Source organism: Scyliorhinus torazame, chromosome 21 (assembly GCF_047496885.1).
Source record: "Scyliorhinus torazame isolate Kashiwa2021f chromosome 21, sScyTor2.1, whole genome shotgun sequence".
Lineage (NCBI taxonomy): Eukaryota > Metazoa > Chordata > Chondrichthyes > Carcharhiniformes > Scyliorhinidae > Scyliorhinus > Scyliorhinus torazame.
Window position 1 is genome coordinate 48,454,953 of NC_092727.1, and position 22,545 is coordinate 48,477,497.

The window sequence follows — 22,545 nt, forward strand, 5'->3', positions numbered from 1 at the left end:
TATAACTAGCAAGAATTCTCAGCCATTTTTTCTCACGGTGTCTGGAACAGGATTTATATTGTTTGCAGAGAATAGGATTTTCCACAATATGAGATGAGTTACCTTTTGTTGATTTGGTGAATGATGAGAGGTTTCTCTCTGTGGGACGCTATTTAATGGGCAAGTTCTGTGTGTCATATTGGGTGCGACTTCCTGGGTGCTCCCCGATGGCCGAACCGGCGAGACCGCGGCCCATAGTTAACGGCACTTAGTGCCAGATATTATCCCCCATGAGCTTCATGGTGGAACTGGCTGTCCTGCCAGCTGATTTGTTGGAACCGCACCTGGCAACTCCCTGCTAACAAGGGGGGGCAGCTCATAAACGCTACCTCTAACTTTCAGGCAGCACACAACCATAGCACCACATAGACCTGCACCATGATCCGGGGATGCCGACCTGGCCAGGTACTGGACGCTGTGGAGGTGAGACGGGACACCCTGTTTCAGCTACAAGGTCGTCAATTCCGCCTGGAGGTAGTGGCAGCAGCCATCAGTTCGGGCAGCATGACCGGGAGGACTGCTTAGCCATGTCGGAAGAGGATTAACTACCTCCACCGGGCCACAGTGGTAAGTTAAGACCGGCCCCTGGCATCGGACGTGCCTGCCCCACCTCCTGTCCTCCGCCAGCCCTTCTCCAACAAGTCAGCGGCTAGTACCTCGCACGCCCCCCTCCTCCACAGCAATATTACCGCGCCTCTGCTGCGGCACACCCTGGCACCCACCAGCACAACCCAGGAGTGGCGCCAACACATGCCGCCTACCATAGACACCTCTTGAAGCATCAAGCGTACGGCTCACAATGCCGTCTCCATCCCGCAGGAAAAGTTGGCATATGTCAGGCGAGAAAGGGCCCAGGCAGACGGCGAGGTTCCAGACATCAGAGTCCTCACCCCCTATGAGGAACGGGCCCTGGAGATCGCAGGGTTGGCCAAAGACAGCAGTCACCGACAGCGAGGTTCACCCAGGTGTAGCCACTTAAAATGGCCAACTCCCGATTCAAAATGGCGAACGGCAAAGGCTGATGGGAAAGTCAGCCAACAAGACAAAAACCAGCAGCTGCAGGTTGGCTGTGTATTTACCTCTGGAAAGTCCAGACAATATCGATTCCAGCAACGATCAGCATAACAACAGCCATCTGCATACTAATGAGCAATCCCCGGGAACAATAAGCAACATTTAGACACACAAAGCAAAACCAGACTCTTCGGCGCCAGCAGGAGCCTACACAAAAGGAGGTGAACGAGCACCTCAAGACTGCCCATCGATCAGGGAACCTCTCCAGCATTGGAGAAAATCGAACCAAGCGATTGGGACAAAGTCCAATCACTTGGGACCAGGTACAGGGTCCGCCCCGAAAGGCGGGAAGCCCCTGGGGACTATAAGAATTGAGCCCCAAGTTCAAATCGCTCTCTTCTTCTCCACCTCTTCGCTCTTCTTCCAGCCCGGGTCACTCAGCTACAACGAACCAGCATTGACCATGACCTGAGCAGTGAAGATCGAAATCGTAAGTCTTAATTCAACGCTCGCTGCGAGATAGGCACTCCTAGCTACCAATCTGTACCAACTTCGAATCCCGCAGGCTCAGAACCCGAACAAAAGGCCATTTGTTTCCCTGACCTGGTGGGCCAGTTCAAAGTTAAGTATGGGCCTGTTAGTTGTAGAAGTAGCTTAGACGTAGAATTTGTGCATGAGTAGCGATTACTGTGTATAATAAATGTCCTTTGATTTGAACCTCACTAATCGGTGTATTGGATTATTGATCATTACTCAGACTTGAACCTCGTGGCGGTATCATAAAGATATCTGGCGACTCGAGAGCAAAGGTAATAAAACAGAGCAATTGAACTAAGGCAAAGTTAGCAACACAGGTGACCTGTCTCAAGTGAGTTGGTCATGACAGACAGAATGATCCTTCCCTCTCACTGATCATATATCCATTGTCATGCAAGATCCCTACCTGATGGGGCCGGGCCATCCGGAGTTGCCCCCTGCCATCACCCAAGAGAACACCTCGGAGGACAACTCCGAGGAGACCACCATCGAGGCATCACAGCTGTCATCCCACCCTCCACCAACACGGAGACACACCTCGGTGGGCGACACTAGTGGACAGGCTTCTGGGGCACAACCTGGTGAGCACCACACAGTTGCTGATGCACATCAGGTGGAGGCTGGAACATCCAAGAGAGTCAGAATTCAGAGGTCTACTGGATCCCAGGACTCAGCTGAGTCCCAGTCAGATGCCGAGCCTCTGACAAGGTTCTCCCAGAGCTGATGTAGATGCTTGGGCACAGTCATGACATTTAGGAGGGGATATCAGTGACACTCCGGCGAGTACACAGCTGATTGGAGGAGTCCCAAAGGTTACAGGCGCAGGACATGGCACCATGGCACCGGCAATACATGGTACCAAGGCCAACACTGCTCGGGTGGCAACCGCAGTGGAAAGCCGCGAGCACGTTGTCAGCATCAAGAGTGGTGGTGTCCAGGGCGTGGCTCAATCTATGACGACCATGGCTGAGGGCTTTCTCATTATGTCCCAGTCGCAGAGGGACATGTCCCAGACGCAGGTGGACATTGGCAAGACATTGCAGAGCATGGAGCAGTCACTGGGGAACATTGCTGAGGATGTAAAACCGGTGCAGACAATGGGGAGGTGCCAGGACAGGCAGGGTCGAAGGACGCAAAGGCCTCTGGAGCTCATTCCAGCTCAGTCCCATTGAGACCCCCAGGGCTGGCCAGACACCATCTGGGAGAGAGAGCGCTGGAGGCCAACCTGATGCCAGACACCAACGAGATGACGGCGGTCTCCATCTCACCTGAATCTCCCCTCTTGACACCGGTGTGTCTCAAGGTCAGAGGTCAGAACTGGGTGGCACGGTGATGCCACTGACACCGGTTAAGTTGGCCGGAGCCCTCTGGCTCCGGGCCCCCCAGAGGATACCAGCCACGGGCAGTAAAAGCCACAGGGTGCCTCCACCTCTGATGTGCATCCTGGGGACACGCCTAGACGTAGCGACATAGCATGCCACCCCACTGAAGACCAAGTGTGGAGGGCACAGCAGAGCACCACAAGTGGGAGACCCTCTGGGGTTCCCGCATCACCAGATTGGTCCAAGCATCAGAACCGCATTTTTAGCAGTCTGATGCACCGCTCAATGACAGCAGGAATGGCAACATGGGCCTCGTTATATTGGGTCTCCGCATCGGTCTCTGGCCTCTGCACTGGGATCATCAGCCAGGACTTCAGCAGGCACCTCTTATTCCCCAAGAGCCAACCCCTCATCCTGGGGTGGCCCTTGAAGATGCCGGGAATCTCTATGTGTCTCAGGATAGAGCTGTCATGCACGCTCCCTGGCAATCATGCACACACATACATGATCCAGCGGTGGTGGTTATACACGAGTTGAACATTCAGGGAGTGGAACGCCTTCCTGTTAATGAAGGGCACTCCCTAATGCCCAGTGCACACAAAGTGACATGCGTGCCATCTATTACAACCTGGACCTGGGGAACCCTGGCGATGGCAGAGAATCCTGCTGCCCGTGCATCTTGATGGTCTTAGTCTAACTCAAAGTTGATATAGTCAGCTGCTCGGGCATTAAAGCATTTGTGATCTTATGAGACCACTTGAGAACTGTAGCTTGTGAAATGGCGCACATGTCCCACTTGAGCCCTGGAATGAACCCATTGCATAAACATTCAGGGCTGTGCTGACCTTAAAGGCCACCGGGAGTGGGCATCCTTCTCCGCCACAGGTTGCCAAGTCCGCAAGGACATGGCACAGGTGCTGCACCATCTCCCTGTTGAGACAGAGCCTCCTGCAGCACATGCTGTCTGTCAACTTCTCAAATGGCCAACAGCGTCTGTACACCTTGGGCCGTCACTGGGTCCCCCTCTGTGTCCCTCCCCGGCCTGATGGGCGGCCGGATCTTCAGTGGTGTATGGCGGGCCCGTGCACATGGGGTGCCGACTCTAGCCTGTGTCAATATTGCTGCCGCCTTCTCTGGCATCTGGCCGCCTGGGCTGCCAGCAGCACCTCAAGGGCTGCTGCTGTGGGGTCAACAACACCATCCATTGTGCTATCTGTAAGGAATTGGAGACGTGGAGAGATTGACAGGCAGTTAGGGCTTCCACCCCAGCTCTCTCAAATTCCGCAAGCCCCCCCCATCCTTAGCTATCCTGCCTTCTCTCAGAGTGCCATCTAGTGAACCAGGTCTGGTGGATAATTTCAAGCAAGGGAATTCCAAGTGGGATTTACCACTCTCTTTCATTCTGCTCCAACTCGTCATGTAACACCTCCAATTTTATGCCTTATCACAGACATTCCCTATTTTTCTTTTTCCACCCTCCCTCATTTCTGTACTTAAAAGTTACAACATCTGTAATCTGCCCCCAGTTCTGATGAAATGTTGACCTGAAACATTAGGCCACACTTGGAGTATAGTGTTCAATTCTGGTCGCCACACTACCAGAAGGATGTGGAGGCTTTAGAGAGGGTGCAGAAGAGATTTACCAGAATGTTGCCGGGTATGGAGGGCATTAGCTATGAGGAGCGGTTGAATAAACTCGGTTTGTTCTCACTGGAACGAAGGAGGTTGAGGGGAGACCTGATAGAGGTCTACAAAATTATGAGGGGCATAGACAGAGTGGATAATCAGAGGCTTTTCCCCAGGGTCGAGGGGTCAATTACTCGGGGGCATAGGTTTAAGGTGAGAGGGGCAAGGTTTAGAGTAGATGTACGAGGCAAGTTTTTTACGCAGAGGGTAGTGGGTGCCTGGAACTCGCTACCGGAGGAGGTGGTGGAAGCAGGGACGATAGTGACATTTAAGGGGCATCTTGACAAATACATGACAAGGATGGGAATAGAGGGATACGGACCCAGGAAGTGTAGAAGATTGTAGTTTAGTCGGGCAGCATGGTCGGCACGGGCTTGGAGGGCCGAAGGGCCTGTTCCTGTGCTGTACATTTCTTTGTTCTTTGTTTGTATTAACTCTGTTTCTCTCTCCACAGATAGTTCCATAGAATTATCATTGAATTTACAGAGCAGAAGGCCATTCGGCCCATCGAGTCTGCACCAGCACTTGGAAATGCACCCTACCATGCCCACACCGCCAGCCTACCCCCGCCTATCCTTTTTGGACACGACGGGCAATTTAGCATGGCCAATCCACCTAACCTGCACATCTTTCAACTGTAGGAGGAAACTGGAGCACCCAGAGGAAACCCACGCAGACACGGGGAGAACGTGCAGACTCCGCACAGACAGTGACCCAAGCCGAGAATCGAACCTGGGACTCTGGAGCTGGGAAGCAACAATGCTAACCACTGTGGTACCGTGCTGCCCACTACCTGAGTATTTCCAGCGTTTTCTGTTATTGTTAAGTTGTTGTTGTGCATGCAAAATTTAACCTGCCAGATTTCCAGTCCATGTATTTAACATGGCCCTTCAATGCTGTAAAATCACCCCCAGGCTGCCGGCGTCGTACGTCGGCCCATGACGTCGGCACGGGCGGGAAATTCAAACCAGGACCCTAACTCCACACCACCATCCAACACAACCCCCCCAAACCAGGACCCGAACTCTACGCCACCCACCAAACCAAAACCCTCGTCCCCGCCCCGCAGGGGGCATGTTTGATATGGGCCGACGTACGACGCCGGCAGCGTGACGACGGTTTAGCGTCATGACGTACGCGGGACGTAATGGAGTTACGCAAGGCGCCAAAACTTGATGGTTGTCTGAGGCGAGAGAGTTTCTTCGCCGGAGCCGGCGGCCGAGTCAGGTGCAGGAGACGGCCGGAGCCCCAGTCTCGGGTCGGGTGCTGCTGCTTCGGGGATCCGGGGAGAAGGGATCACCAGGGCGAAGATCCTTTTTTTTCGGCGTGATGTGGGGTTAGGGTCCTGGTTTGGGCGGGGGTAGAGTTCGGGTCCTGGTTTGGGGGGTTGTGTGGGGTTAGGGTCCTGGTTTTGGGGGGGGGGGTGGGGTTCGGATCCTGGTTTGGGGGGTGGTGTGGGGTTAGGGTCCTGGTTTGGTGGGCGGTGTGGGGTTAGGTTCCTGGTTTGGTGGGCGGTGTGGGGTTAGGGTCCTGGTTTGGGGGGGGGGGGGGGGTGGGGTTCGGATGTGGGGTTCGGATCCTGGTTTGGGGGGGTGGTGTGGGGTTCGGATCCTGGTTTGGGGGGGTGATGTGGGGTTCGGATCCTGGTTTGGGGGGGTGGTGTGGGGTTCGGGTCCTGGTTTGGGGGGTGGTGTGGGGTTAGGGTCCTGGTTTGGTGGGCGGTGTGGGGTTAGGTTCTTGGTTTGGTGGGTGGTGTGGGGTTACGGTCCTGTTTGGGGGGTGGGGTGAGGGTCCTGGTTTTGTGGATGGCGTAGAGTTTGGGTCCTGGTTTGGGGGGTTGTGTGGAGTTAGGGTCCTGGTTTGAGGGAGGGGGTGGACTGGAGCTAGGGTCCTGATGTGGGGTTTGTGGTGGTGTGGGGTTGGGGTCCTGGGTTGGGGGGTGGTGTGGGGTTGGGTCCTGGTTTTTGGGGGGATGTGTGTGATTAGGGTCCTGGTTTTCAGGATGGGTTCGGTTAGGGTCCTGATGTTGGGGGAGGTATGGGTAGGGAGGGTCTTGTTTTGAGAATCAGTTTGTGATGATCCTGGTATGGGTGAGTTTGGAATGGAGAGTCATTTTTTGGTGTTGTCTGGTTGAGGTGAGACACCTGGTTTGGAGCATAGAATCTCGTGGTCATGCAGAATTCTCGCTTTGGTCTTGGTGGAATGGGCCCTGATACTGGGCTTACAATGACCGTCACTGGGCTGATGCTAAAAGGTTGTGTAGAGAAGATCTTGTTTGTCTGGTAGAAAGCAGTGCAAGAGTTGGGATTGAAGGACCTCAAGCAAACAAAGCGTTAAGAGACAGTCTTTCTGACATATACTGGAGCCTGTTAGACTGAAGAAATTTCAAAAGTACAACAGGTCATCAGACTTGAACATATTGTCTACAGGAAGGAAGATAATAGTGCTGAATTGATCAAGAGCACACAGCTCTTTGCGGGATTCTACTGATGAGAATTTGATGTTGCACAAAATTCTTGATTGCGAAGAATCTCAATGAGAGATTTTGGACGCTGTGTTGAACATAATGAACTCAGTAATGGAGGACTTAAATGCAGGACAGTTGTTGACCATTCTCCTGCATTTGTCCCCTATTGTGATAGTGGGATTGATCTGTGATGTTTACCCTATCGCGATCTTTTAACGCCTTGTATCTATCAGGATAAAGATTGCTGGAAGTAATAGAAGAAGGAACATGTGAATTGTGAACAATTTTGCAGCGGTTTCTCTGCCGCAGATGAGTTAGGAAGATGTTTTACCATCGTTCGCATCCTAATAGTTAATGATTTGTAGCCCATTGATATGTTTGGGATGCTGCCGATGCAGACTTCATGCAGTACAACTGATGACATAACAACATGGAGCGTTACTTCAGCAGCCTTTAGTGTTCTAAAATGACTTAAGGAATGGAGGGTTACGTGCAGTGATTGGAAGGTAGTTTTTAAGGAGGCAGTTAAAGGAGGGGCACAGAGAGTTACTGACTATAGTTCACTAAACTCGGTTTGTACACTGGGCCAGAAGAGTGGCAGCGTACCGAGGTCTGGCAGCTTTCCTGCTCACAGTAACCGGAAAAACTGCAAGACCAGATTTAAAAGAAAAGATTTCTCGAAATCGATGAAAAGCAGTTTGGTCTTTATATCTCAAATAAATATTAACGTTGCAAACCTTGTTGTAAAACTCTATTTTAAACTTTGAAAATGTGTACCCAAAATACAATGTACCCATCTCTTTGGATTTTGTTCTTCTACTTTCATTGACTGCAGTGCAGGGAAATGAGAAAGGACTGTAACCTGGAATATGTCTCCAATAAGTCTCTATCTTGATTTTACTTTAATATTCCGCTTTCAGCGAGATGATGGTGTCATGGGTTAGCATCCTGGGTCAGGTGTTTTATTTGGATGCGGCAAAAGAAAAGTTAGATCGTCTTGAGTACCTAATGATTGCGTTCTCTTGTGTTGACAAATACTGTTTATTTTTTCAGTGCTCTTGGTGATTGGTTGGGAAGATGGCAGTTCCATTTGTCGAGGATTGGGATCTGGTGCAGACGCTTGGTGAAGGTGCATATGGCGAGTGAGTCTTAGCTGCTAATCCATGCTTTTTTTTGAAGAGGTGAATAGTTGATGTATCCCTCCTGTGGAGTATTTAGGAGAGTTGGGACTTTTAAAAAATAAAAACTGCCTCTAGGCCCTCTCCACAAGACCAGAAGACATAGGAGCAAAATTAGGCCACTCGGCCCATCGAGTCTGCTCCGCCATTCAATCATGGCTGATATTTTTCTTCTCCCCATAACCCCAGATCCCCTGATTGATCAAAAACCTATCTATCTCTGTTTTAAAGACACTCAGTGATTTGGCTTCCACAGCCTTCTGTGGCAAAGAGGTCCACAGATTCACCACTCTCTGGCTGAAGAAATTCCTCCTCATCTCTGTTTTAAAGGATCGTCCCTTTAGTGTGAGATAGTGTCCTCTGCTTCTAGTTTTTCCTACAAGTGGAAGCATTCTCTCCACGTCCACTCTATCCAGGCTCTCAAATTGGTTAAAAATGAAATCTCCTGAAAAGTTAGCTGAATCTTCAAACCTTGCTCAAAATGTCAAGTTGCTGAAGTAGATGGAATGGTTTTGGAATAAAAACAAAATGCTGATTAAAATCTCAACAGATCTGGCAGCATCTGTGGAGAGAGAAACAGTGTTGACGTTTTGTGGCCCTTCACAGTTAGGGAGAAATATACTGTATAAGAGGGGTGAAGTAGAGTAGGGTAGTGATAGGTGGGGGCAACAAAAGATGTATAGGGCAGGTGGAGAAACCGGGGAAATGGGGTGGAGCACTTAAGAAGTGGGGTGTGAGGAGGTTAGTCGAGATAGCTGTGGGAGTCAGTGGGCTTGTAATGAATATTGGTGGTCAGTCTATCACCTGGAATGGGAGCAGAAGTATCGGAGGTGGACCATGTGAAGGTGAGAGAGGGATGGAAATTGGAAGTGAAATTGCTCAGTTTTTCCAGATGTTTTTGGAATTGCTTTGCATTGTATTTTAAGCAACTTCTGCTTGCCTGTAGGGTGCAATTGGCTGTGAATCGGCGAACAGAGGAGGCGGTCGCGGTGAAGAAAGTGGACACTGCACGGGCTCTCGACTGTCCCGAGAATATCAAAAAGGAAATCTGCATCAATAAGATGTTGAACCACCCAAACATTGTTCGTTTCTATGGACATCGGCGAGAGGCCAACATCCAGTACCTTTTCCTGGAGTATTGCAGTGGAGGAGAACTCTTTGACAGAATAGGTAGGAGCCACAGATAAACCTCTGGGTGATGGGGAAGAACAACAACTTTCATTAATATAGCACCTTTAATATCTCCAGGTGTTTCACAGGAGAATTGTCAAGCATAATTTGACGCTGTATCTTAGAGATATTAGGACAAACAACCAAAAGTTAGGGAAGGTGGTAGGTTTAAGTTTGCTTTGAAGGAAGAGAAAGAGATCTCGGGAGAACATTTTATAGTTTAGGGCCTAGGCAGTTGTGCAGTGATTAAAATTGGGTGATATGCAAGAGGCCAGAATTGGAGGAGTGTGGGTACTTGCAGAGTTGCGTGGCTGGAGGAGGTTATAGCAATAAGGAGGGGCAAGGTCTTGGAGGGACTTAGAAAGAAGGAAGGAATGTTGATGGACTGGGTGCCACTGTAGATCAGGAGGCAAAGATAAATAGATTTAATAGCCGAGTACTTGGAAAACAGAAGTCGAATCGGACAGAGTCAGCATGGAATTACGAGAGGGAAAACAGAAGTACTGGAATTCTTCGAGGATGTAATTGGTAGAGTTCATGAGGGAGAACCAGTGGATGTGGTTTATTTAGACTGTCAGAAGGCTTTCAACAGCCCCACAGAAGAGATTAGCTTGTAAAATTAAAGCAGATGGGATTGTGGTTGCAAAATGAGATGGATAGAAAACTAGTTGACAAAGATGAAACGAAGAGTAGGAATAAATGGGTCTTTTCCCAAAAGGCAGACGGTGTCTTGTGGGGTATTGCAGGGATTGGTGCTGGGACCCCAGCTATTTGCTATATAGGTTAATGATTTACATGAGGAAACTAAATGTAATATCTCCAAATTTGCAGATGACACAAAGCTGGGTGGGAGGGGGAGCTGTGAGGAGGGTGCATAGCCTTTTATAGTGACAGGATTTGAGTACAGGTGCAGGGATGTATTGCTACAATTATACAGGGCCTTGGGGAGGCCATACCTGGAATATTGTGTGCAGTTTAGATCTCATTATCTGAGGAAGGATGTTCTTGCTATAGTGGGATTGCAGTGAAGGTTTATCAGACTGATTCCTGGAATGACGGGACAGACATATGAGGAGAGATTGAGTCAGGATTGTATCTGCTGGAGTTCAGAAGAATGATGGGAAATTTCATAGAAACCTATAAAATTCTAACTGGACCAGACAGGGTAGATGTAGAAAGGATATTATGGGAAGGATATTGTTAAACTAGAAAGAGTGCAGAAGAGATTTATGAGGATGCTATCAAGACTTGATGGTCTGAGTTATAAGGAGAGGCTGGATAGGCTGGGACTCTTTTCCCTGGAGCATAGGAGGCTTAGGGGTGATCTTGTAGAGGTCGATAAAATAATGAGGAGCATAGATACGGTAGATAATCAGCATCTTTTCCCAAAGGTAGAGGAGTCTAGAACTAGAGGACATAGGTTTAAGGTGAGAGGGGAGAGATCCAAAAGAGACCAGAGGGAAAATTGCTCCACACAGGTTGGTGAGCATCTGGAACTGGCTGCCAGAGGCAGTGGTAGAGGTGGGTACAATTTTGTCTTTTAAAAATCAGTTACATGGGCAGGGTGGGTTTAGAGGGATATGAGCCAGATGCGGGCAAGTGGGACTAGCTTAGTGATAGAATCTGGGTGGCATGGACAAGCTGGGCCAAAGGGCCTGTTTCCATGCTGTAAACATCTATGATTCTATAATGTTCCCAATGGCGGGGAAGTCTAGAACCAAGGATCATAGTCTCTGGATACGGGGTAGACGACTTAGGACTGAGATGAGGAGAATTTCTTCATCCAGTGAGTGGTGAGCCTGTGGAATTCCCTACTGCAGAAATCAGTTGAGGGGGATTTCCAGTGATGTGCTGAGCAGCGAACATCAGTGGCTCTCCTCCAAACCAGAACTAAAAAGGCACTTTTAGTCGCATTTGCCCAAATTTCGAAGACAAAACTACCTCAACAGCAAGAAGAGAATAACCAAGAAAGAATGCCAGCAAACAGGAGCTCGAGGGGGGTCAAAGAAACGCCTGAAGTGGCAGAAAGAACCACGAGCAGCAGGTGGAACTGACAGCGGACCCATGAGGCGAAGAGGCCCCGGTCACCCAGGAGAGAGGGTGGCCATCAACCCGAGCATCAGCACCCCCATCCCCCAACCACCGCCACTTGGAGACAGATGGGAGAACTTCATTATGAAGGAGCGGACCGCCATGAAAGGCGATCAAGGCAAAAATCCAGGTTGCGGTGGCAAGAGGCGTTGGCCACCGTGCAAAAGGCAATTGGTGGCCTGGGGAAGAAAGTAGAGACTCTGGAGAGGATGATCCTCGACCAGGGTGGACCAGAGCGACAGACTCGTCACCTTGGAGACAGAAGTGAAAAGGTTGGTGGCGGCCCAGGGGAGTGTCAAGGACCAAGAAAACAGATCCTGACGGCAAAATATTCGGATTGTGGGCCTGCTGGAAGGCATCGAGGGCAGAGATTTGACGGGCTATGGTTGCCCAAATGCTGGGCAACCTAGTTGGGAGAGATAGCTTCCCCAGAGCTTGACAGTGCACACGGGTCGCTCAGGCCGAAACTGAAAGCCATGGAGCAGCTGAGGCCGATGGTTGCAAAGCTCCACCAATATCAGGATCATGAGAGCATCCTGAGGTGGGCACGCCAGACAAAAGCGAGCACCTGGGAAGGACACAAAATCCAAATTTATGAGGACATTGGACAGATCTAGCAAAACGCAGGGCTGGGTTCAACCAGGCAAAGCCGACCCTGTACAAGAACGGGGTGCGATTTAATAAGCTGTTCCCAGCCAGGCTCTGGGTCACGTACCAGAAGAAAGAACATTACTTTAACACCCCGGAGGAAGCAAATGAATTTGTCCGAGCCAACAGCCTGGACAAGGGAGAGGCAAGGCAACGATGAGGGATATGCAGAAAAAACTGTGCAAGAGCAAAAAGACTATTTGGACAGTGAGCAAGTTTGCGCGGGACTGTGCTGCGTCGTTCTAATCGTAAAGGGAAGACTGGGTCATAGAAAGAAGCGAGAACGGGGGAAGGCAGGTGAGGGTTTTAACAGGTAAAACGGGCAGTCAGCAGACATAAGGAAGGGGCTAGACCAGCCCCAGGAGGGGAGACACCATACCAGCTAGCACAGGAAGACCGGCAGCAAGGGGCACCTTCTGGAATGGAGGCGGAGCCTGGTCCGGGGGGTGGGGGAAAAGGGGCGTGGAAAGGGAAAGCATGGGGGGGAGATGGGGAAAGGGCTACAGGGATAGGGTGGGGAGGGGGGGGGCGAATAACAAAAGGAAAAATAAATTGATTTTCGTATGGGCGACACCTGAGTGAGAAGGACTGACTGCTGACTGCAGGTAAGAAAGGGCTGGGTGGGACAGACGTGTACTATTCATGCTACGGAATGAGGGCTTAGGAGAGTAGCCATATTGATTAATAAGAGGACGAGGTTCACTGAGGTTACGGACGAAGGGGGACGGTACATCATGGTCAGCGGTGTCCTAGACGGGCACCGGTAATCCTGGTAAATGTGTGCACGCTCAACTGGGAAGGCATAGGTTTCACAAAAGCCATGGCAGAAATCCCCGACATTGACACACACACCAACGGATCAGGGTGGGAGACTTCAACTGTGTACAGGCCTCACTGACGGACCAATCGAACCCCAGATCGGGGGATTGGACACGCATGGCTAGGGAGCTTGGAACATTCATGGAGCAGATGGGGGCGGTGGACCCATGGCGGTTCCTACACCCCGGTGAAAATGAATTCTCGTTCTTCTCACCGGTCCACAAAGCATACTCAAGGATAGACTTCTTTGCAGTGAGGAATGTGGTACTTCCTGGAATAGTAAGGCTGGAATACTCTGCGATACGTTATCTCCGACCACGCTCTACATTACGTGGGTGTGAGGTTGGAGATGGGCCTTGCCCAATGCCTCGCGTGGAGGTTGAGCACGGACCTATTGGCCCATAAGGTCTTCTGCCAGAAAATATCACAATCCATAGGTGAGTACTTTACAAATAACTGGAATGGGGAAATCTCATCTTCCATATTCTGGGAGGCACTGAAGGCGTGATTGGGGAAGAGATTGTAGCCAACAAGGCACAAAGAGATCGGGAAAAGAGGTAGTCCGGAAACAACTGATCAACTCCATTCTGGAGGTCGACATAGTTCTCCGAAGCCTTGATCGTGGAGCGTATGGCGGAGAGGAAAAAGCTGCAGATGGGCTTTAACCTGCTATCCACCAGGAAAGCAGTGCACCTTCTCTGTCAGACACTGGGGACCTTCAACGAACACTGGGAAAGAGCTGGCTCACCAGCTGAGAAAGGCAGCCGCGAGGGAGATAACGCAGGTGAAGGATAGCAGAGGCAGACTGCTAATCGAACAAAAAAGAGGCCAACCAAGCATTTGAGACCTTTTACCGAGGGCTGTGCACCTCCGAACCCCCCAAAGGGGATACAGGGATGACACGGTTCCTCGATGGACTGGACATGCCAGTCATGGGGGATGATAGATGGGGGAAGCTGCAAGTACCAATATGACTGGGAGAAATTATGGAGAGCATCAGCTCCATGTAACTGGGGGAGGCACTGGAACCCTAAAGGTTCCCGACGGACTTCTGTAAAACATTCGCACCAGTCCTGGCTCCACATCTAGGGGGACATGTTCGCAGACCCACTAGCAAGGGGTGCCTTGCCTCCTACGCTAACACAGGCCACAATATTGCTGATACCCAAAAAAGACATGGACCTGACGGAATGCGGATCATACAGATCCATTTCGCTGCTTAATGTAGACAAGATACTTGTGAAAGTCCTGGCCAAGTGATTGGAGAACTGCATACCAGAGGTGGTCGTAGAGGACCAGACGGCTTTGTCAAGGGTAGGCAGCTAACTGCGAACATCAGGCGGCTGCTGCTGAATGTAATAACGATCCCATCCGGGGAGAGAACACCAGAGGTGATTGTTTCCCTGGGCACAGAAAAGGCCTTCAGCACAGTCGAATGGAAGTACCTCATTGAGGTACTGGAGTAGTTTGGGCTAGGGACAGGGTTCACCTAGTGGGTGAAATTCCGGAACAATGCTCCCACGGTGAGCGTTCGGACCAACGCCACTCGCTCTGAATATTTCCAGCTGCACAGAGGGACAAGGCAGGGATGCCCATTGTCCCCGCTCGTGTTCGCCCTGACAATTGAACTCTTGGCAAACGCCCTGTGAGACCCGAAAAGCTGGAAGGGCATCCAAAGAGGGGGCAGAGAGCACAATGTCGCTCTATGTGGATGATCTGCTCCTCTACGTCTCGGACCCACAGAACGGCCTGAAGTAATCATGCAACTTCTCTGGCTACAAACTCAACCTGGGCAAGAGCGAGGCATCCCCGGTGAACCCGAATGGGGGAGAGACAGAGCTGGAGGGACTACCATTCAGACTAGCCCAAAACAATTCCCGCTACCCGGGGATCTAGATAGCCCATGACTAGAAAGTGGAATCTGACAAGCCTGGCGGAGGAAGTTAAAAAGGAACTACAGAGGTGGGACACGCTCTCACTCTCCCTGGCGGGGAGGATGTAGACAATCAAAATGAACGTGCTGCTGAGGTTCCTCTTCCTGCTACGATCCATACCGATTTTCATCCCCAAGACCTATTTCCACAAAGTAGACAAAATGATCATGGCATTTGTGTGTGTGTGTGGGGTAAGTACCCAAGGACCCCTAAGTCGACACTGCAAAGGAGGAAATACATGGGCGGTCTGTCCCTGACTTGTCAGGCTGGAGGAGTCCTCCTGCAAGGGAACCACTCTCCGAGCCCTCGCCACAGCAGCACTCCACCCCCTCCCCCACAAACAAAGTACACATCCCAGTGGATGTAGCCACTCTGAAAACATGGAATCAAATGAGGCAGCATTTCGGTTTAACTGAGATGGCCCCCATCTGTGGCAACCACAAATTTCCACCAGCCATGCTTGACGCCACCTTAAAATAAAATGTAGATAGGACAGGGGGAAGCTAGCGGTCAGGCACTTTTACATAGGGGACAGACGCGTGACTTTGGACGAGCTGCCGACAGGACAGGAACTCTGGGACCTCCAAATTAAACACTTTCTCCGCAAGGAGACCAATATACCCCAGGGTCCCGAGATGCACAGTATTAAGGGAACTAATGAACATGGACAGTAGAAGGGGGGTTAACGTGGGAACATATACAGACGGTTGCTGGACAGGGCAAGACTGGATGAAGCCAGGCGGAAATGGGAGGACGAGTTGGGTCGGGGACTCTGGAACGAAGCACTGAGTGGGGCCAACTCCACCTCCTCCTCATGCAGTTTAAAGAGCTCACCCAACCAGAACCCGAATGAACAGGTTCTTCCCAGAGTGGAAGATAAATGTGAACGGTGCAAGAGACGCCCGGCCAACCACGTCCACATGTTCTGGGCTTGCCCCCAGACTTGTAGGGTTCTGGACATCCTTCTTCAAGGCAATGTCCAAGGTTGTGGGGCGTAAGATTCTCCTTATCTCTCGCTCCTAGATCAGGTCTCAGTCTGGTTGAATAGGTATAAGAAGCACGCTTGATTTCTTTAAGAATTCATTTGATACCTTTGCACAAAATTAAATCAAAAAACTTTTCTGTGAGTACATTGAAATGTCCTTGAGACACTGAAGAGTAAAAGCAAAAAACGTCAAAATAATAGTGACCCTAGATTTACAAATTAAAAATTCAACAAAAGGCCTTTTTAAAAGTAATATACACGAATGCTTCAAGGATCTCCGACAGCTAACATTCTTCTCTAATCAGTCAGACGGATCACATTCTTAAGGGAATCCTTATCTGGGTTTCGCCCCTTACTTAGTTTCATTGGCTCTAATTCTCAGCTGAGGCTTTCTGGTTTATTCAAACAACTGTCTGTCACTTAGAACATGATTTATTATCCATGCATTGGTCATTACTTAAAATTCACCAATGTCCATCAAATAATTAAATGTCTACGTGCATCTGCCATGTATCCCAAATCTACACAGATAAGGTGCTTGCACTAACCTTGCTTTTGATACATTTTTATTCCTAAACGTATTGTGGAACATTCACTATCCATTACGAAGGCCTTATGAAAGTGTCTTTTGAAACAATATTAGCATTGACCAGCAATTCTCATATTTCTATCTGAATCCATGACTTTGGCTTTGTGGATATTCCATTTTCTGTCTAAGTACTGAATTTAAAAATTATACTGCATCAATTCTTAAAGGTCCCCAATGAAGCAATTAGTAAATCAATAAACCTGTAATCTGTCATGGAGTGAGGGTGGAGCCGTGCCCGAGAGTGGCAATCTTTGGAGTATCGGACCAGCCAGAACGACACATGGGGAAGATGGCTGACGCCCTAGCTTTTGCTTCCTTAATCACATGCCGGAGAATCCTGCTCAGCTGGCAATCAGCAGCATCACACACGGCTGCAGACTGGCTGGCACACCTGTTGGAATTTAAGTATCAGAACAAAGCATAGCCCCCCCCCCCCCCCCCCAAGTTAGATATGGCACTTGTGGCGAAAGTAAACACTTCAACATTCCAGTGAGGATTCACTTGTTAACACCCCTCCCCAAGGTCCATCACTACACTACTGGATACTGACCTATTCAAGTCACGTCTCTTGGATATGATGTACCAGAACTCACTCTCCAAACCTCTGCAGCTCTCCCAATCTTTAAGCCACTCAATACTCTGCCCAAACTTTAAGTCATCTATTCTTATAGTGCCTCATGACGCTCGGTGTCACATTTTGTTTGATAATGCCCCTGTGAAGCAAATTGGGATGTTTTACTGTATTAAAGGTGTTCTGTCAATGTTGTTATTGTTGCGCAGGGTTTTGGGGGGATATGTCTTTATTCTTTCATGGGATGTGGGCAAAGTCAGCATTTATTTCCCTTCCCTAATCACCTTAGAACTGAGTGACTTGCCAGGGCCATTTCAGGAGGTAATTAAAGAGTCAACCACATTGCTATGGTTCTGGAGTAACATGTAGGCCAGACCAGGTAAGAACGGCAGATTCCCTTCCCTAAAGGACATTTATGAATCAGCTACGACAATCCGTGATGGTTTCATGGTAATCGTTATAGAGATTAGCGTTAATTCCAGATTTATTAATTGAATTTAAATTCCAACAGCCATTTAGTGGTATTCCGCTAGACTAGTAATCCAGAAACCTCGGATAATGCAGCACAGTGGTTAGCACTGCTGCCTCGCAGCACTAGGGACCTGGGTTCGATTCCGACCTTGGGTGACCGTGCAAACTCCACGCACATTCTCCCCATGCCTGCGTGGGTTTCCTCCGGGTGCTCCAGTTTCCTCCCTCAGTCCAAAGGTGCGCAGGTTAGGTGGATTGGCCATGCTAAATTGCCCCTTAAGTGTCCAAAGGTTAAATGGGGTTATGGGGATAGGGCGAGGGATTGGGCCTAGGTAGGGTGCTCTTTCAGAGGGTCGGTGCAGACTCGATGGGCCCAATGAGCTCCTCCTGCACTGTAGGTATTCTATGATTCCAAAGCTCTGGGAGCCTGTGTTCAAATCCCACCACGGCAGATGTCGAAATTTGAATTCAATTAAAAAAAACTGGAATTCATCATCTAATGATGAGCATGATCCTGTCATTAATTGTTGTAAAGCCCATCTGGTTCATTAATGTCCATTAGGGAAGGAAATCTTTCTTCCAGACCTGGTCTGGCCTACATGTGACTCCAGACCCACAGCGATGTGATTGACTCTCTATGGACAATAAATATTGGCCCAGCCAGTGACACCCACATCCCATTCCAAAAGATCCAGCACATTAGCCTGGATATTGGAATTACGTGTATGTGCACCTATCACTGCAAACAGCTGAAGGAAACACTTTGAGACTAGAGATAAGAGGCAATACCTAAGTGATCATAACGGACATGAACAGCTTCGGAGTGCCACTTATAAAATAGCACAAACTAAGGAATGCCTATCTGGATATTAAACCGATCCTAAACTTGCGCTGATTTTTAGAACAATTGACTGCTTTATGCCAAAAGCTGCTTGTCATCTGTAACCATTAGTCTTGTAAACAATGCTGATTTTGTCTTCAGTGGTGGATTGGAATGGAATCATTCACTCGTGAGAAGGGCATTACTGCAGTGCGCATTTCTGAGCTTGCTTGGGCAGCCGGGGTAGAGGGAAAAAAAGGAATAAATTTCCGTTCAATTCATGAGTTGATGAAGTGGACTTTTCCATGTGGAATATTTCTAATGGCACTCTGGAGATCAGAATGTTTGCTCTGGCGTTCGGTCTAAACTAGGGCTGGAAATAGGAATTAAAGTTAAACGATTAATTCTGATGTGAAGAGAGGTGCTTCAATTTCAGACGCAAAAGTTTTTAATCATTCAATGACTGGCTGAATTCAAATGTAACAAAGTAGAATTGCAAAGCAGGGGTGTTATGCTAAAGCTATATCAAACCTTGGCTGGACCACAGTTAGACCACAGTACTATCTTGTATGCAGCTCTGGTCACCAAATCATCATACGGTTATCGAGGCACTGGGGAGGCTGCAGAGAAGCTTTACAAGGATGATGCCAGAAATTCATGGGGACACAAAGCAGGAATGGTTTGACCGGCAGGGTGTATCTTTTCTTTGGGTTTGCAGCAGGGTGGGCAGTTTAATAGAAGGCTGAAGTGCTGCCTAATAGAGGTCTTTACATTTCTGAAAGGTTTTGATAAAGTGAATTTTGCGAGAATGTGTTTCCTCTTGTGTGTGTGGTGGTGGGGGGGGGGGGGGGGGGGGGGGGGGGGGGTGCATAACTAGAGGCCACCGATATGAGATGGTCACCAAGAACTCCAGTAGAGAATTCAGAAGTAATTTCTCCCAAAGTGTAGTGAGAATGTGAACCTCGATATCACAGGCAGTGGTTGAAGCAAATAGTGTAGATGTAATTAAAAGGAAACTAGACGAGTGAGAAAAGAGGGTTATCATGCTCGGTTTGGAGGAAGAAAGATGGGGGAGGCTGAAGTGGAGCATAAACACCGACATGGCCTGTTTCTATGCTGTTTATCCAATGTAACCCTCTATGATAGAAAATTAAGGCAATGATTTGATTTGTATTCCTATAGAACCTGACGTGGGGATGCCAGAAGTGGATGCACATAGGTTTTTCCAGCAACTGATAGCAGGAGTGGTGAGTATTGTTAATTCTTCATTGAATGTAGTCAATCACGGTCTACCACCGCCACACTCCCGTGTGGCTGAGCTCCTTCTACTCCACTCACTTTGAAAAAGATTTTGCTTGCGAACCTGTATGGGTCCAAGCTATGTACACATTTTTGTGTGATTTATGGGATAGTCTTTGTTCCTTTTGAAAGTGCCCTCCAGTACTCTTTTTCTGGTATGTTTGATGGCCATATTGGCCCAGCAAGTAATTAGAAAAGCGAACAGAATGTTATCATTTATTGCAATATAAATTTAGGGAGGTTATGCTTCAGTTGTACAGAGCATTGGTGAGACCAGAACTGGAGTATTGTGTGCAGTATTGGTCTTCTTATTTAAGGGAGGAAGGATGTAAATATTTTGGAAGCTGTTCAGCGAAGGTTTACCAGACTAATACCTGGAATGGGTGGGCTGTCTTGTGAGAAAAAGTTGGATAAGTTGAGTTGGTATCTACTAGAGTTTAGAAGAGTAAGAGGCAACTGATCAAAACCTTTAAGATGAGGCGTCTTGACAGGATGGATGTGGAGAGGATGGAAGATTCTTGTGGAAGAATCTAGAACTAGGGGTCACTGTTTAAAAATAAGGGATGATCTACTTAAAACTGAGATGAGGTGAAATTTTTCTCTGATGGTCATGTGTCTTTGGAATTCACTTCCTAAGAGGTGGTGGAAGCAGTGTCTTTAAATTTAAATAAAATCCAATTAAGGGGCAATTTAGTGTGGCCAATCCACTTACCCTGCACTTTGGGTTGTAGGGGTGAGACCCACGCAGACATGGGGAGAATGTTCAAACTCCACATGGACAGTGAGCCGGGGCCAGGATCAAACTCGGGTCATTGGCACCTTGAGACATCTTTGAATATTTTTAACATTGTGGTGGATAGGTTCTTGGTAAGCATGGGGGTGATAGGTTATTGGCGGGTAGGCAGGTTGCAGATATGAGGTTGCAATCAGATCAACCATGATCTTATTAAGGACAGCAAGGTGGCACAGTGGTTAGCACTGCTGTCTCGCGACGCTGAGGACCCGAGTTCAATCTTGGCCTCGGGTCACTGTCTGTGTGGAGTTTGCACATTCTCCCTGTGTCTGCGTGGGTTTCGCCTCCACAACCCAGAAATATGCGCAGAGTAGATGGATTGGGCACACTAAATTGCCCCTTAATTGGAAAAAAGAATTGTGCACTCTAAATTTATTTTTAAAAAACAATGATCTTATTAGATGGTGGAGCAGGCACGAGGGGCTGAATGGCCAACACCTCCTTGTTCGTATGTTTTGGAACACTTCCTCCTGTCATGTGAGAGTACCCTTTAAGAAATGGGTGTTTAAGAAATGAACCTTTAAGAAATGGAGCTGCTCATGTTACTGGAGTGACGTCAGAGTGGGTGGAGCTGAGCTCCACTTCTGCTTTTTTAGTTTCAGTTTGAAAAAAGCTTTGGTGTGTCTGTGAGCTGCACTGCTGTTGATCTATGCCATCCAAAGACTATGGATCATTTGGAGAACTCAGAATTGTAAAAAAGTCTCCGTATTGAATATAAATCTAACGTCTTCCTCTTTGAAGGTTTGAAGGTATTTTGGATGGTAAAAAGGACAGCATACAGGTTATTTAGTGTTGTATTCTTTGGTGGGTGTATTTGATTTACTGATGCTAAGATGTTCACTGTTTGTTTTAGAAAGGTTAACTTGAGTTCATAGAATAAACATTGTTTTGTTTTAAAAACCACTGGTCCATTTTCTGCTGTACCATACCTGTAGAGTAAGCCGTGTGCTCCCCATACCACAATCTATTAAAAGTTGTGGGTCAGGTGAACTCCATGATACACTTCGGGGTTCTCTAAACCCTGGCCCATAACAATTGGGGGCTCGTCCGGGATAAAAGTCTATCTATTGGATTGGCTTAGTGAACGTAAAGACAGCGAGGGGTGAGCATATTGTAGTTGCTTTTCAGGTGTGGTATTTTAGTTTAAGTGGGGTGTGTGTTGTGGACAATGGCTCTTTCAGAGGCTCAGAAGTTTCAGGGGGTGGAGATGGTCACACGCAGTACCTTAAGGACAGAGACTAAAAGCAGAGTGTTACATTTGGCAAAAACATTGCAGTTAACATTACCTGACAAAATGCGAAAAGATGAGGTAATTATGGCGGTGGCTAAGCATTTAAAGTTGCCTGAGATACAGTTTGACTAATTGGAAATGGCAAAAATTCAGTTGCAAATTAAACAAATGGAACATGTGAAAGAATTAAAGCAGCTTGAATACAAAAGAGAGAGAGAGAGGAAAAAGAAAAGGAGAGAGAAGAAAGAAGAAAAGAAAGAATAGCCCTAGCAGAACAAAAAGAAAGAGAAAGGGAGATACAGATCAGGGAAAAAGATAGAGAGAGAGTTTGAACTTCAGAAAATGACTATGAAACATGACAGTCAGTTTAAATTGGCAGACGTAAAGGGAAATGTACAGTTCGATGATAGTGATGGGGATAGTGAGAAAGAGTGTCAAAGTTGAAGGCTTGGCGGGGATCTATTTAAATATGTCCAAGCATTGCCAAGGTTTGATGAGAAAGAGGTGGAAGCTTTTTTCATTTCATTTTAGAAGGTAGCTAAACAAATGAAATGGCCACAGGACATGTGGGTATTACTAATTCAAACAAAGCTGGTAGGTAGAGCTAGTGAAGTGTTTGCGTCGCTACCAGAGGAGGTATCTGAGACATATGAGGAGGTGAAAAAAATCCATCTTGGGTGCATATGAACTAGTGCCTGAAGCCTACAGACAAAGGTTTAGAAATTTAAGGAAATAATTTGGTCAAACATACATGGAGTTTGAAAGGCTCTAACAGAGTAATTTTGATTGGTGGATAAGGGCTTTGAAAACAGATCAAATGTATGAAGCTCTCAGAGAAATTATACTTATGGAGGAGTTTAAAAATTAATTTCCTGATGTAG

General features: G+C 48.2%; 1 protein-coding gene across 7 annotated transcripts in view; it reads left to right on the plus strand.

The window, feature by feature from the left end:
• The first annotated feature begins 5,716 nt into the window (after positions 1-5,716).
• Positions 5,717-22,545, plus strand: part of chek1 (checkpoint kinase 1) — a 54,345-nt gene continuing 37,516 nt past the window's right edge. Inside the window, exons 1-4 of one of the 7 annotated variants that reach the window (XM_072486766.1) lie at positions 5,717-5,825; positions 8,119-8,207; positions 9,190-9,413; positions 19,524-19,588. In XM_072486766.1, the coding sequence (XP_072342867.1) occupies positions 8,143-8,207; positions 9,190-9,413; positions 19,524-19,588 (354 nt within the window). In that variant the 5' untranslated portion in view covers positions 5,717-5,825; positions 8,119-8,142. Of the gene's footprint in view, positions 5,857-8,116; positions 8,208-8,963; positions 9,089-9,189; positions 9,414-19,523; positions 19,589-22,545 lie in introns of those variants that run through there. The other 6 variants (XM_072486767.1, XM_072486768.1, XM_072486769.1 and 3 more) reach the window with 6 other exon arrangements.